At 42.8% G+C, this 12,637-nt stretch overlaps 1 protein-coding gene across 5 annotated transcripts in view; it reads left to right on the forward strand.

Moving 5' to 3' along the window:
• The window catches only part of LOC144511333 (F-actin-uncapping protein LRRC16A-like), a 380,857-nt gene that overhangs the window by 187,850 nt on the left and 180,370 nt on the right, over positions 1–12,637 (forward strand). For all 5 annotated transcript variants that reach the window (XM_078241629.1, XM_078241637.1, XM_078241604.1 and 2 more), the window contains one exon: positions 6,598–6,674. In XM_078241629.1, coding sequence (XP_078097755.1) covers positions 6,598–6,674 — 77 coding nt within the window. The remainder of the gene's footprint in view (positions 1–6,597; positions 6,675–12,637) is intronic.

Here is a 12,637-nt window from a genome sequence, read left to right on the forward strand (position 1 = left end):
ATCCAGCCATTCAATGCAGGTATATAGAACATTTGGGAAGGTTTTTGCTATGTCAAAGCTGCTATATAATTACTCTGAAAACAGAAAATACCGGACATACTCACCAGGTCTGGCAGCAATGATAGAGAGTAAAGAGAGTTAATATTTCAGATTGATAATCTTCCCTGAGACCGGATGTGTAGTTTTAGTATTTGGAGTTCTTATTTCAAATTTGTGGCATTTTGCTTTTTTATATAATTGCAATTTATACATGTCACTGAAATGGCTGTCTCCATTCTTCCCAATTTGCTTCTCTTCCATGTGGTGCTAAAATTGTAGTTGTGGTACTCGATGCTCTGTTCTCCTCAGTTTGAAGACTTGCTGGTATCCACACCACGATGAGCAAATGCGAGACTGCTAATGGATTATTTGTAAAGATGCATATCCAAGCTTCCTTTGCCCACTTCTGACTTTTTGGGTTAAATAACTTGGACAACAGCAATTTTAATATTTTCATCTCCTGCTACCTTAGATCTTGTGCGTATAGCAAATGCTAGATTTTGTAAAAGCAAACTTTGCCAGATGCTGGAAATCTGAAATAAAAACTGAAAATGCTGGTTCAGGTCCTTTTATCCATACATCCGAAAACCAAACACATCCAAAAACAGAATGGGCAGGATTTATGACCTCGCTTGGGCGAGACCGGAAATTCCTGTCCGAGGTCAACAGAGATTTGCGTTGTCGGACCCTCACCCGCGCCGATTCCGTAGTGGGTGAGGTGGTAGAGTTCTAGCCAATTTTTATTTGAACTATTTTGCAGGTAATACATATGTTAATAAAGCAATGTAATATATTACAGGTGTAATAAGTGTTAAGTGGCAAGAAGTATGATGTGTGAGAGTTGATGAATGGAGAAACAACCAAGTATTTGTAGACTATAGCTCGCCTAAAGCATAGGCTATTGTAATGTAAGTAGGTAGATCGGAAAACTGGAAATATCTGAATACCAAAATACAATTCGGCCCCAAGGCTTTCAGATAAAGGATACTTGACCTATTACAGGTCATAGATCATTCTATGATCTATGACCTGTAATACACAAATCAGGTAGCTTCTGTGACTAAAGAAACTGAATTAATGTTTCAGCTCTGATGAAAGGTCATCAGTCATTAATTCTGTTCCTCTCTCCACAAGTACTGCTGAATATTTCTATAATCTTCTGTTTTTGTAACAGATAGATTTTATGTAGTTTTCTTTCTAATATTGCAAACGTTTCTTCCTGACTTCCCCTTTCTTCGATGGTTGACAGTCAAAGTGACCCAACTGGTCGTCTTCACCTGGACGGTACTTCTTAGAAAGTCAGATTTGCCACTTCATTGATATAATATAGACGTGGTTGATTTTTTCCATTCTAGTTCGGGTTTTAGTGCAGCACAACATTGTTCTAATTTGTCATCAGCTCTTTAAGGTTAACAAATGTCATTTGGGTATCGAAATTCAGCCATTAGAATTGCCTTCTGAACGTTTTTCTCTTGTGTAGACCTCTCCAGTGCACCATTGTTTTGATGTTAGGTGCCAAAGCACTGGGTTTAATGGGTTCCCATGGACAGCTGCCCCAAGCTATTTAAGGCTGCAAGACGCTTCAATTAGTCTCCGATGAGCTTTCCACTCCCATCTGGGGAGGAAGTCCTGCCCAGCAGCACCACTGGGAGCAGTGGCCACTGCTGGGACTCCATCCAATCCTGACACCAAGGCATCGGATGCGAGGTAAATACTGATGAGGGGGTGCTCTGAGGGGCCGAGTGGTCTGTAGCAAAGGTCCTCAGCTGATTTGTCTGCCACTAGCCCATGCAGTTAAAGCTGCCAGGCTTCACACATGGCATGGGCCTCCCCTTGCTGTGGGGAAAATGCCTGCTGCTGTGGGATGAGGCCCTTAAGTGGCCACTTATGAGGAGCTGAGGCAAAATTCTTTGGAACATTTTCAGACTTTGCCACAGACTCACAAATTTCCATGAAATCCGGCTGCATCCAAAATCGTGACAGGAGGAGATGGTCATTGCTGTCCTCAAACTGGACAAACCGTTGGTGACCTGTGAATGTTTAGACTGAAAACACTCCTGCGTATGGCATATAAATTCAGGAACATAATCCCCAGAGAATCTGCACTCTCATCGAGTCCATCATCCTTGAAGAACAAGTGGGAATCTGCCTTGCCATAGTTGCTGTGATCACATTTTGTCTCTGGTCACACACATCAAGGTCAGATTCCAAAAGAAATTCAAGACTGACACACATGATGCTGAACAACTGGTACCCTTATATCCATTTTGGACAACAATGTCAGTTCAGACCAGTTCTGCAACAACCAAGTGTTGCAAGGCTCGTTACTGACAGCAACAGGGGACGTGATGGCCTAGTGGTATTATTGCTAGACTATTAATCCAGAAACTCAGCTAATGTTCTGGAGACTCGGGAACGAATCCCACCACAGTGGATGGTGGAATTTGAATTCAATAAAACAAATCTGGAATTAAGGATCTGCTGATGACCATGAAGCCATTGTCAAATGTCGGAAAACCCATTTGGTTCACTAATGTCCTTTAGGGAAGGATATCTGCTATCCTTAACCTGATCTGTCTTGCATGTGACCCCAGAGCCATAGCAATGTGGTAGACTCTCAACAGCCCTCGGAAATGGCTTAGCAAATCACTCAGTTCAAGAGCAGTTGCAACACCCACGTCCCATGAACAAATGAAAAAAACACTCTTCAAGATCTACACAAATGACATGCCGCCAAGGAAGTTGAACAAATTTTGTTGTGCAGTGGAGGTTACCCTGGCAGTGCAATCAGCCATCCTCCAGCGACATTGAATCCACCATGAACAAGGACCTAGAAGGGTTACAGCACAGAAAGAGACAATTGAACGCATGCCAATTCTCGGCAACAGCAATTTAACCAGTTTCTTTCCTCACTCTTCTCTCCTAGCCCTGAAAATCTGCTGATTTATGCCTTTAGAGAGCCAGGATTGAAACTGGCTCCATCATCCTTTCATGCAGTACTTTCCAGATTACAACCACTAGCTGTGTAAGAACAAAGAACAATACAGCACAGGAACAGGCCCTTCGGCCCTCCAAGCCTGCGCCGCTCCCTGGTCCAAACTAGACCATTCTTTTGTATCCCTCCATTCCCACTCCGTTCATGTGGCTATCTAGATAAGTCTTAAACGTTCCCAGTGTGTCCGCCTCCACCACCTTGCCTGGCAGCGCATTCCAGGCCCCAATCACCCTCTGTGTAAAATATGTCCTTCTGATATCTGTGTTAAACCTCCTCCCCCCTCCCCCCCTTCACCTTGAACCTATGACCCCTCGTGAACGTCACCACCGACCTGGGGAAAAGCTTCCCACCGTTCACCCTATCTATGCCTTTCATAATTTTATACACCTCTATTAAATCTCCCCTCATCCTCCGTCTTTCCAGTGAGAACAACCCCAGTTTACCCAATCTCTCCTCATAACTAAGCCCCTCCATACCAGGCAACATCCTGGTAAACCTCCTCTTTACACTCTCCAAAGCCTCCACGCCCTTCTGGTAGTGTGGCGACCAGAACTGGACGCAGTATTCCAAATGCGGCCGAACCAACGTTCTATACATCTGCAACATCAGACCCTAACTTTTATACTCTATGCCCCGTCCTATAAAGGCAAGCATGCCATATGCCTTCTTCACCACCTTCTCCACCTGTGACGTCACCTTCAAGGATCTGTGGACTTGCACACCCAGGTCCCTCTGCGTATCTACACCCTTTATGGTTCTGCCATTTATCGTATAGCTCCTCCCTACATTATTTCTACCAAAATGCATCACTTCGCATTTATCAGGATTGAACTTCATCTGCCATTTCTTTGCCCAAATTTCCAGCCTATCTATATCCTTCTGTAGCCTCTGACAATGCTCCTCACTATCTGCAAGTCCTGCCAATTTTGTGTCGTCCGCAAACTTACTGATCACCCCTGTTACACCTTCTTCCAGATCTTTTATATAAATCACAAACAGCAGCGGTCCCAATACAGAGCCCTGCGGAACACCACTAGTCACAGGCCTCCAGCCGGAAAAAGACCCTTCCACTACCACCCTCTGTCTTCTGTGACCAAGCCAGTTCTCCACCCATCTAGCCACCTCCCCCTTTATCCCATGAGATCCAACCTTTTGCACCAGCCTACCATGAGAGACTTTGTCAAACGCTTTACTAAAGTCCATATAGACGACATCCACGGCCCTTCCCTCGTCAACCATTCTAGTCACTTCTTCAAAAAACTCCACCAGGTTAGTGAGGCATGACCTCCCTCTCACAAAACCATGCTGACTATCGTTAATGAGTTTATTCCTTTCTAAATGCGCATACATCCTATCTCTAAGAATCTTCTCCAACAACTTCCCCACCACGGACGTCAAGCTCACCGGCCTATAATTACCCGGGTTATCCTTCCTACCCTTCTTAAATAACGGGACCACATTCGCTATCCTCCAATCCTCTGGGACCTCACCTGCGTCCAGTGACGAGACAAAGATTTGCGTCAGAGGCCCAGCGATTTCATCTCTCGTCTCCCTGAGCAGCCTTGGATAGATTCCATCAGGCCCTGGGGATTTGTCAGTCTTTATATTCTCTAACAAACCTAACACTTCCTCCCTTGTAATGGAGATTTTCTCCAACGGTTCAACACTCCCCTCCGAGACACTCCCAGTCAACACATCCCTCTCCTTTGTGAATACCGACGCAAAGTATTCATTTGGGATCTCCCCTACTTGTTTGGGCTCTAAGCATAATTCCCCACTTTTGTCCCTGAGAGGTCCGATTTCTTTCCCTGACAACCCTTTTGTTCCTAACATGAATAAAATGCCTTGGGATTCTCCTTAATCCTGTCTGCCAAGGACATTTCGTGACCCCTTTTTGCCCTTCTAATTCCCCGTTTGAGTTCTTTCCTCACATCACCTTTCATTCTTCTTTACTGGTTTTCAATCAGTGTGCCACTGGGGAGTGTTTTTCTCTCTCTGTCTATTTTCTGTGGACTCTCATTTCTGTAAAATTTGTCCCAAATTCCTCCAAAAAGTACCAACCCAAGCCTTTCCAATCTATCCACATAACTGAAATCCGTCCCATCCTTCCTAAAGTGTGGTGCTCAGAATTGAATGTAATACTCCTGTTGAGGCCAAACCAATGTTTTATAAAGTTCATCATAACTTAGAATCATAGAATCCTTACACTGCAGAAGGAGGCCATTAGGCCCATTGAGCCTGCACCATCAACAATATCACAAATGTCCTATCCCCATAACTGGCCTTCATCAATAGAGGAATTGAGTTTAGAAATCGGGAGATAATGCTGCAGCTGGTCAGACCCCACCTGCAGTACTGTGCCCAGTTCTGGTCGCCTCATTACAGAAAGGATGTGGAAGCCATAGAAAGGGTGCAGAGGAGATTTACAAGGATGTTGCCTGGATTAGGTGGCATGCCTTATGAGGATAGGTTGAAAGAGCTCGGTCTTTTCTCCTTGGAGAGGCGAAGGATGAGAGGTGATCTGATAGAGGTGTATAAGATGTTGAGAAGGATTGATAGAGTGGATTCTCAGAGGCTTTTACCCAGGGCTGAGATGGTTGCCACAAGAGGTCACAGGTTTAGGGTGCTGGGGAGTAGGTACAGAGGGTGGTGGGTGCGTGGAATCGGCTGCTTGTAGTGGTGGTGGAGGCGGATTCGATAGGGTCTTTTAAGAGACTTTTGGATAAGTTCATGGAAGTTACTAATATAGAGGGTTATAGGTAAGCCTTGTGGGTAGGGACATGTAGAGATTATACTATTCATATATGGTTGGGATAAGATTGAGAGAGGGTAGAGCCTGTAGGATCACAAAAATATCAGATTGACACAAGATTAAGCAAGATCCATTTTGTGTATCTGTATGAGACTTGATTGGAACAGACAGGTAAATTATCTTTATTGAATTGCTGTCTTGAGAGGTCACAAAAATGTAAATGTAGCCCTCTCTTCTTTCTGCAACCGTTATATTGATTAATTTTTACTGCTTACAGCGGAGTGCAAAACACTGCATCTTGTACCCATGTTAAAGAATGGTACTTTCATTCTGTTCATCCTGAGTAATAACACTTCTCTAAAATGCTCGTAATATTAATGGTGAGTGAGTGAAATTTGCATTCATTTGTCTCTTGAAAGACATGCCAGCAGTCTAATTTATAGTTTGTGTATCTGGAGAGAGTATTTTAAGCTGTGTAAGATCAGGTGCTTGCAGGTCTGACTGTGGTGATAGAGGTGACACAGTTTGTTAAGACTATCATGCATTTTTTTTCATGGTTGTAACACTGGCACATTTTTTCTTGTGGTCTGCTGATGTCAATAACTAAATAAACAGAAAGGTGATACTGACAAATGGTCAAAAACAAAACATGTGGCTTCCACATCTTCAGATAACCTAAAGTATTTCACAACTAATGAATTACTTTTGAACTTCAGTCACTTGTTATGTATATGAATGTAGCTTATACTGTTGCATATATAGGATGTGTGAATTATTTAATCTGTCACTAAGCTATCATTATATTTTGCAGGTGTGTGCAGCACTTCTACGAGGCTGTTGTCAACAGCTGGCATCTCTTCATCTGTGTAAGAGCATCTTCTCACACAGGTAATCATTCTGTCCTCAAAGTTATTTTCCTCTTTTGACCGATCTTTGAAGATAATTTGTGCCGAACTTAACCTTATCTGTCCCTTTTATTGGGAGTGGAGATAAGGGCAGTTCTCTGGAATTTTCTTGCATGTAAAGGTAAAGTCGCTATAGTCCCAGGTGGTTATAGGCTGGTGGTGATTTAACCTGAGGATCACCACACGTCAGGCGAGGGGCAAGGTTGAGAAGGCGGAGCCTTCATGAACTAACCTCAGCCGGTACAGGAATTGATCCCGCAGTAGTGGCATTGCTCTGCATCACTAACCAGTCATCCAACCAATGGAGCTAAATTTTCATGCATATGGTTTCATTCTGGTTGGCTAGAATTTGCTTTTCCTTTACCTTTAAAATTCTGAGCACGAAGCATATTCTGAGGACTTGGTGGGAAATGACCTGAGGCAAGATTGAGAAGGAGGAAGAGTTGAACCTGGAAGCTGATTATAGCGGTTGGACAGATGAGGTCAGTAGCTCAGTTCAGGTGCAATAGCTTTTTCTACTAACTGCTTTTATATTGCTTTATTTTGCTGTGTTTTGGAGCCAACTCCAAGAAATAGGCCTCAGGCAGCAAGCATAAATTAAACTTTCCAGATTCCCTAAGCCTGTCCGAATGAAAGAGCTAGTTTAACAAAAATTTGGTTTTTCCAGTGATTAATCTCAACAAATGTACTTAAAGTTACATCACACTGGGAGAGCACAGCAGTAAGCTGGAACCTAACCAGTACAAAAGAAGCTTATAGCTGTCCACAAGAAAATGCATCATAACAATGCCCTTTGGTTCAGAGGATCATTCATAGAGCAGATCATCTCCACTTCCACCACCGTGGCCATTTCCCCTAGCTGTGCAAAAAAAATCTTTCTCGCTTTCCTCCTGCATCTGTTGAATCTTGTTTATCTAGTGATTTTAGCTGTAATTGTGGTATGCCGATAGGAACAAAGTAAGTCAAAAGAAGTGTTTTAATTGTTCCGCCCTGTCTGTACTCATGAAAAATATGTCAAAGGTCTCTGTGTATTTGGGTGAAATTCATTCATTTAGTTCTGAAGCAAACGGCGTATCAGGAGGAGTATAATTGTGTTGATTAGTTTTGAATTAATTATCATATTTATTATGCAGATCTCTAAGGAAGTCCATGCAGTCACAAAATGCTTTTGTATTCAAACTAAACATTAACTTTTCCTTGACCAATGCTTTAGACAGTTCTGCAATGGACCAGTTAACAGCAGTAAGGCCCTTGCCAGTAAGCCAATCTTGTTCATATAGGGCTTTCTTTTGGGATTTAACAGTAAACTGATTCCAAAAGACAGGTGCAATAGCCGACAGTTGGAAAAAGCCTTAGCTTGGAACAGCACCTTCTGTTCTCTCCAGTCACTGATTACTTGAGCCCTTTCACTGATATGAAGCCAGTAAGTGATAAACAAAGCTCCCATAAATGTGTGTCCTTGAATCCATTCTAGATTAATGTTCCATTGAAGTTAGATTTTTGCATTTTGGAGTAAGGATAAGCACGCTCTGAAATAGTTCACTTTTGAATTTGGTTCTGTCGATTCATAGAATAATGCAGCATAAAATTAGGCCATTCACCACATCATGTTTATGCTAGCCCTTTAAAAGAGCTATCCAATTTAGTGCCACTCCAAAGCCCTGTCGGTGTTCTTCCTTCAAGAATTTATCTAATTCCCTTTGAAAGTGGTTGTTGAATCTGCTACCACTTTCATTCCAGGCAGGACATTCTAGGTCACAAATCACTACAATCCATATCACCACTGAGATGATAAGATCATAAGGAGTAGGCCATTCAGTCCATCGAATCTGCTCTGCCATGCAACAAGGTAATGATTAATCCGATTGTGGACATTACTCCACTTTCTTGCTTGTCTCATGTAGCCCTAGACTCCATTGTAGATTTTTAAAAATCTGTATAAGTTCAATGGTAAGAAGTTTAACAACACCAGGTTAAAGTCCAACAGGTTTATTTGGTAGCAAAAGCCACACAAGCTTTCGGAGCTCTTAGCCCCTTCTTCAGGTGAGTGGGAATTCTGTTCACAATTACTTGAGCCCTTTCGTTTACCCCAGTCCAACGCCGGCATCTCCACATCATAAGTTCAATGGTCCAGCCTTCACTGCTCTCTGAGGGAGAGAATTCCAAAGACTAACTACCCTTAGAGACTAAATTCCTTCTCAATTCAGCCTTAAATGGCAGACCCCTTATTTTTAAACTGTGCCCCAGCTCTGGATTCTCCACAAGAGAAAATGTCATCTCTGCATCCACCCAGCTCCCTCAGAATCTTATGCTTCAATAAGATCACCCCTCGTTCTTCTAAATTCAGATGAGTAAAGGCCCAATCTGCTCAACCTTCCCTCATAAGACAACGTTTCCCTCATCGGTGCAATCAGCTGAACCTTCCCTGAACTGCTTCCAATGCAAGCATTTTCATCCTTAAGGAAACCAAAAACTTGTACGGTATTCTAGGTGTGGTCTCACTAATAGTCTGGACAAGTTGGGAGCTAGACTTCTCTGCTTTTATACAACATCCACTTGCAATAAAGGCCAACACCTTCCTAATTACGTGCTGTACCAGTTTGCTAACCTTTGTAATTTATGTACAAGGATACCCAGATCTCTCTCTACTGCTACATTCTGTAGTCTCCATTTAAATAATTTTCTGAAGTATAAGTCTGTTTTTCTATTCTTCTGGTCAAATTGGACAAGCTCACATTTTCCCACATTATACTGTATCTGCCAATTTCTTTGCCTATTCACTTTATCTACATTGCTTTGCACACTCTGGGCAGAACTTTATGAAATAGAATAGAATCCCTACAGTGCAGGAGGAAGCCATTCGGCCCATCGAGTCTGCGCCGATCACAATCCCACCCCGGCTGTATTCCCATAATCCCACATATTTACCCTGCTCATCCCCTGACACTAGGGTCAATTTAGCATGGCCAATCAACCTAACCTGCACATCTTTAGACTGTGGGAGGAAACCGGAGCACCTGGAGGAAACCCACACAGACGTGGGAAGAATGTGCAAACTCCACACAGACAGTGACCCGAAGCCAGAATTGAACCCGGGTCCCTGGCGCTGTGAGGCAGCAGTGCTAACCACTGTGCCATCGTGCCACCCCTGGATGGCCTTTCTGCTGTCCTCCCACCTACCCTGATCTATTTCCAGTTTTTATGTGGGAAGGACAAAGGCTGGGCGGACCTCCTACCCTGATCCCAGTTGAACCCCTAAGGTGCTGATCATTGGCCACTCGAGGGCTGCTTTCTGTTCTTAAATGCCTTTGAGGACTATCAGCATGCCATCACCAGAAGGGAAGTGTGTCATGTGCCTCCAGCCTCAGTTTCACTTTGGCCTATGAGCAGTACACGTGCACACACAGCACATCTCTGATACCTTCAAGCTTTCTATCCATGTACATATGTTCTAACAGGACGAGTTTAAATAAATGAACACATAACGTGTTCACACAGTCCCTTATTAGTGATTGGTGCCTTAACATCATTGTAAAAACATGACACTGTCCAGCCTCAATGTTGAGGCTGGCGGGTGATGTTCAGGGACAGGAGAGAAACCCATCAAGTCAGCCAGATCAGTCTTGGGCAGAGTTTGGGTGAACCTCCTTCAAGGGATCCTTGCTCACATTGGGCTCCCCTCCCTGCCTCCCCTGGGCCTCAACTCCCCCCTCCAGAGATGATGCCCCCACACTTACCTGGACTCTGGGACTCAGAAACTAGACACTGTTTGTAATCCCAGTCTGGGCCACTGCTGCCACTGGCACTTGAGTTTCTGCCTAATCAGATTGGCTGGTAGCTCTTTTGAGGCAGGGCTTCCACCTGAGTGATGTAAATGGTCGTCGACTGCTGTGATAGGCGAGGATGTATTTCCTGCCAACTCTTCAGTTTGAGGAGCAGGAATAACTTGTCTCCAAAATATCTTGCCCCTTTGTCTTTTCCTCACAACTTGCTTTCCTACTTATCTTTGTATCATCAGAAAATTTGGGTACAATACAGTTGATCCTTCATCCAAGTCTTTAACATAGATTATTAATAGTTGAGGCCCCAGCACTGGTCCCTGCAGCACTCCACCAGTTACAGTTTAGCAACCTGAAAATCACCTATTTATCCTAACTTTGTTTCCTGTTAGTCAGCCAATCCATCTAATATATCATCCTAAACACCATGAAATCTTGTGCAGGAGCTTTTTATGTGCCACCTTATCGAATGCCAAACGGAAATCCAAATACATTATATCTACCGGTTCCCTTTTATTCAGCCTGCTTGTTATATCTTCAAAGAACTCTTAATAAATTTGTCTAACACAATTCCCTTTCACAAAACCATGTTGACTCCACCAGATTGTGTAATGATTTTTTAATGTCCTGCTATTACCTCCTTAATGATGGATTCTAACATTTTCACAATGACTTTTGTCAGGCTAATTGGCCTATAGCTTCCTGCTTTCTGTCTCACTTCTTTCTCAAACAGAGTTGTTACGTTTGTGGCTTTTCAATCAAATGAGACCTTTCTGGAATCCAAGAATTTTTGGAAGATTGCATCCACTATCGCTGCAGTCGCTTCTTTTAAGACCCTAGAAAGAAGGCTATCATGCCCAGGGGATTTGTCAGCCTTTAGTCTCATTAAGTTTCCAATGACTTTTCCTCCAGTGATCATGGTTGTTTTGCAAGTTCTTCCCTCCTTTTTGCCTTTGATTTTCGAATGTTCTTGGAATGCTTCTTTTGTCTTCTAATATGTTGATAGATATAAAGTACTTATTCAAAGTCTCTGTCATGTCTTTGTTTCCTATTATTAACTTCCCAGTCTCACCCTCTCGGGACCAATGCTCACTTTAGCCCTTTTCCTTTTCATGTACTTGTAGAAGCTTTTATTATCTATTTTTATATTTCCTGTTAGGTTTTTGTTCTTAGACCCTAATTTATTCCTCTTCATTTTTTAAGTCTCCTTTGCCAGTTTCTATAACTTTCCCAATCTACTGGTCTTACCACTGAACCGCCTTTTCTTCCGATTTGATACCATCTTTAACTTCCTGAATTAGCCATGGATGGCGAATGCTTCTAAATAGAGTCTTTCTCAATGAAATATATTTTGTTGAGAGGCAGAAAATATCTCCTCAAATCCCTGCCACTGCTTTTCTACCATCTTACCTTTTATCCTACTTTCCAGTCCATCTTGGCCATCCCTGAGTCCATTCCCTCGTAATTTCCTTCATTTAAGTTTTAAGACACCAATTTTAGATTGTCGATTGGTGGGTTTCTGGGGGTGGAATGGAGCAAAAGATTATTAGATCCTGCCAATAAGTTCGACAGAACCTCTGGGTCTCCAACAAGGTTCCCTGTACTCTATCCACTTCTAACACAAGAATTGATGCTGATGAATGTTCCTTCTTTATTGCCATGAGAGTGCGAAGTGACCCCCATCTATGGCACAAATTCAGTGCAAAGATGCCAAAAGAACAATCCTATCTGCAAGAGTTATTTGAAAATATGAATTGAAAAGAAAGAATTGACTGAACCATATCATTTCAGAGAGTTATAAAGACATGGTGAGGCCTCATGTCCCTTTGCATCATTGCATAACTGTCCTTGATAGCTGATGTGAATCATCGGTGTTTGAATGGTGAACAGTGATCAAGACATCAGCCTTTTTCATATGTCAGCCCCTTCCTCTGGACTTTAGTAGTCAGCCAGATTCCAATCAGTGCAGATATTATTTGTGGAACTTCTTCAACATTACTAGTAATTTCTATCTGCCAGCAATTTCTCCTGCCAGTAAAGTTCTCATTAGTCCAGGCCAAAGTTAACTGTTGGAGGGTATTTATTTTGGTTACTTAAAGGATGGCTGTAAATTCATATTCTCAGTGCTGCCTCTCTGAGTAAATGAGAACATTCACATGGATTTCTG

Source organism: Mustelus asterias, chromosome 2 (genome assembly GCF_964213995.1).
Source record: "Mustelus asterias chromosome 2, sMusAst1.hap1.1, whole genome shotgun sequence".
Lineage (NCBI taxonomy): Eukaryota > Metazoa > Chordata > Chondrichthyes > Carcharhiniformes > Triakidae > Mustelus > Mustelus asterias.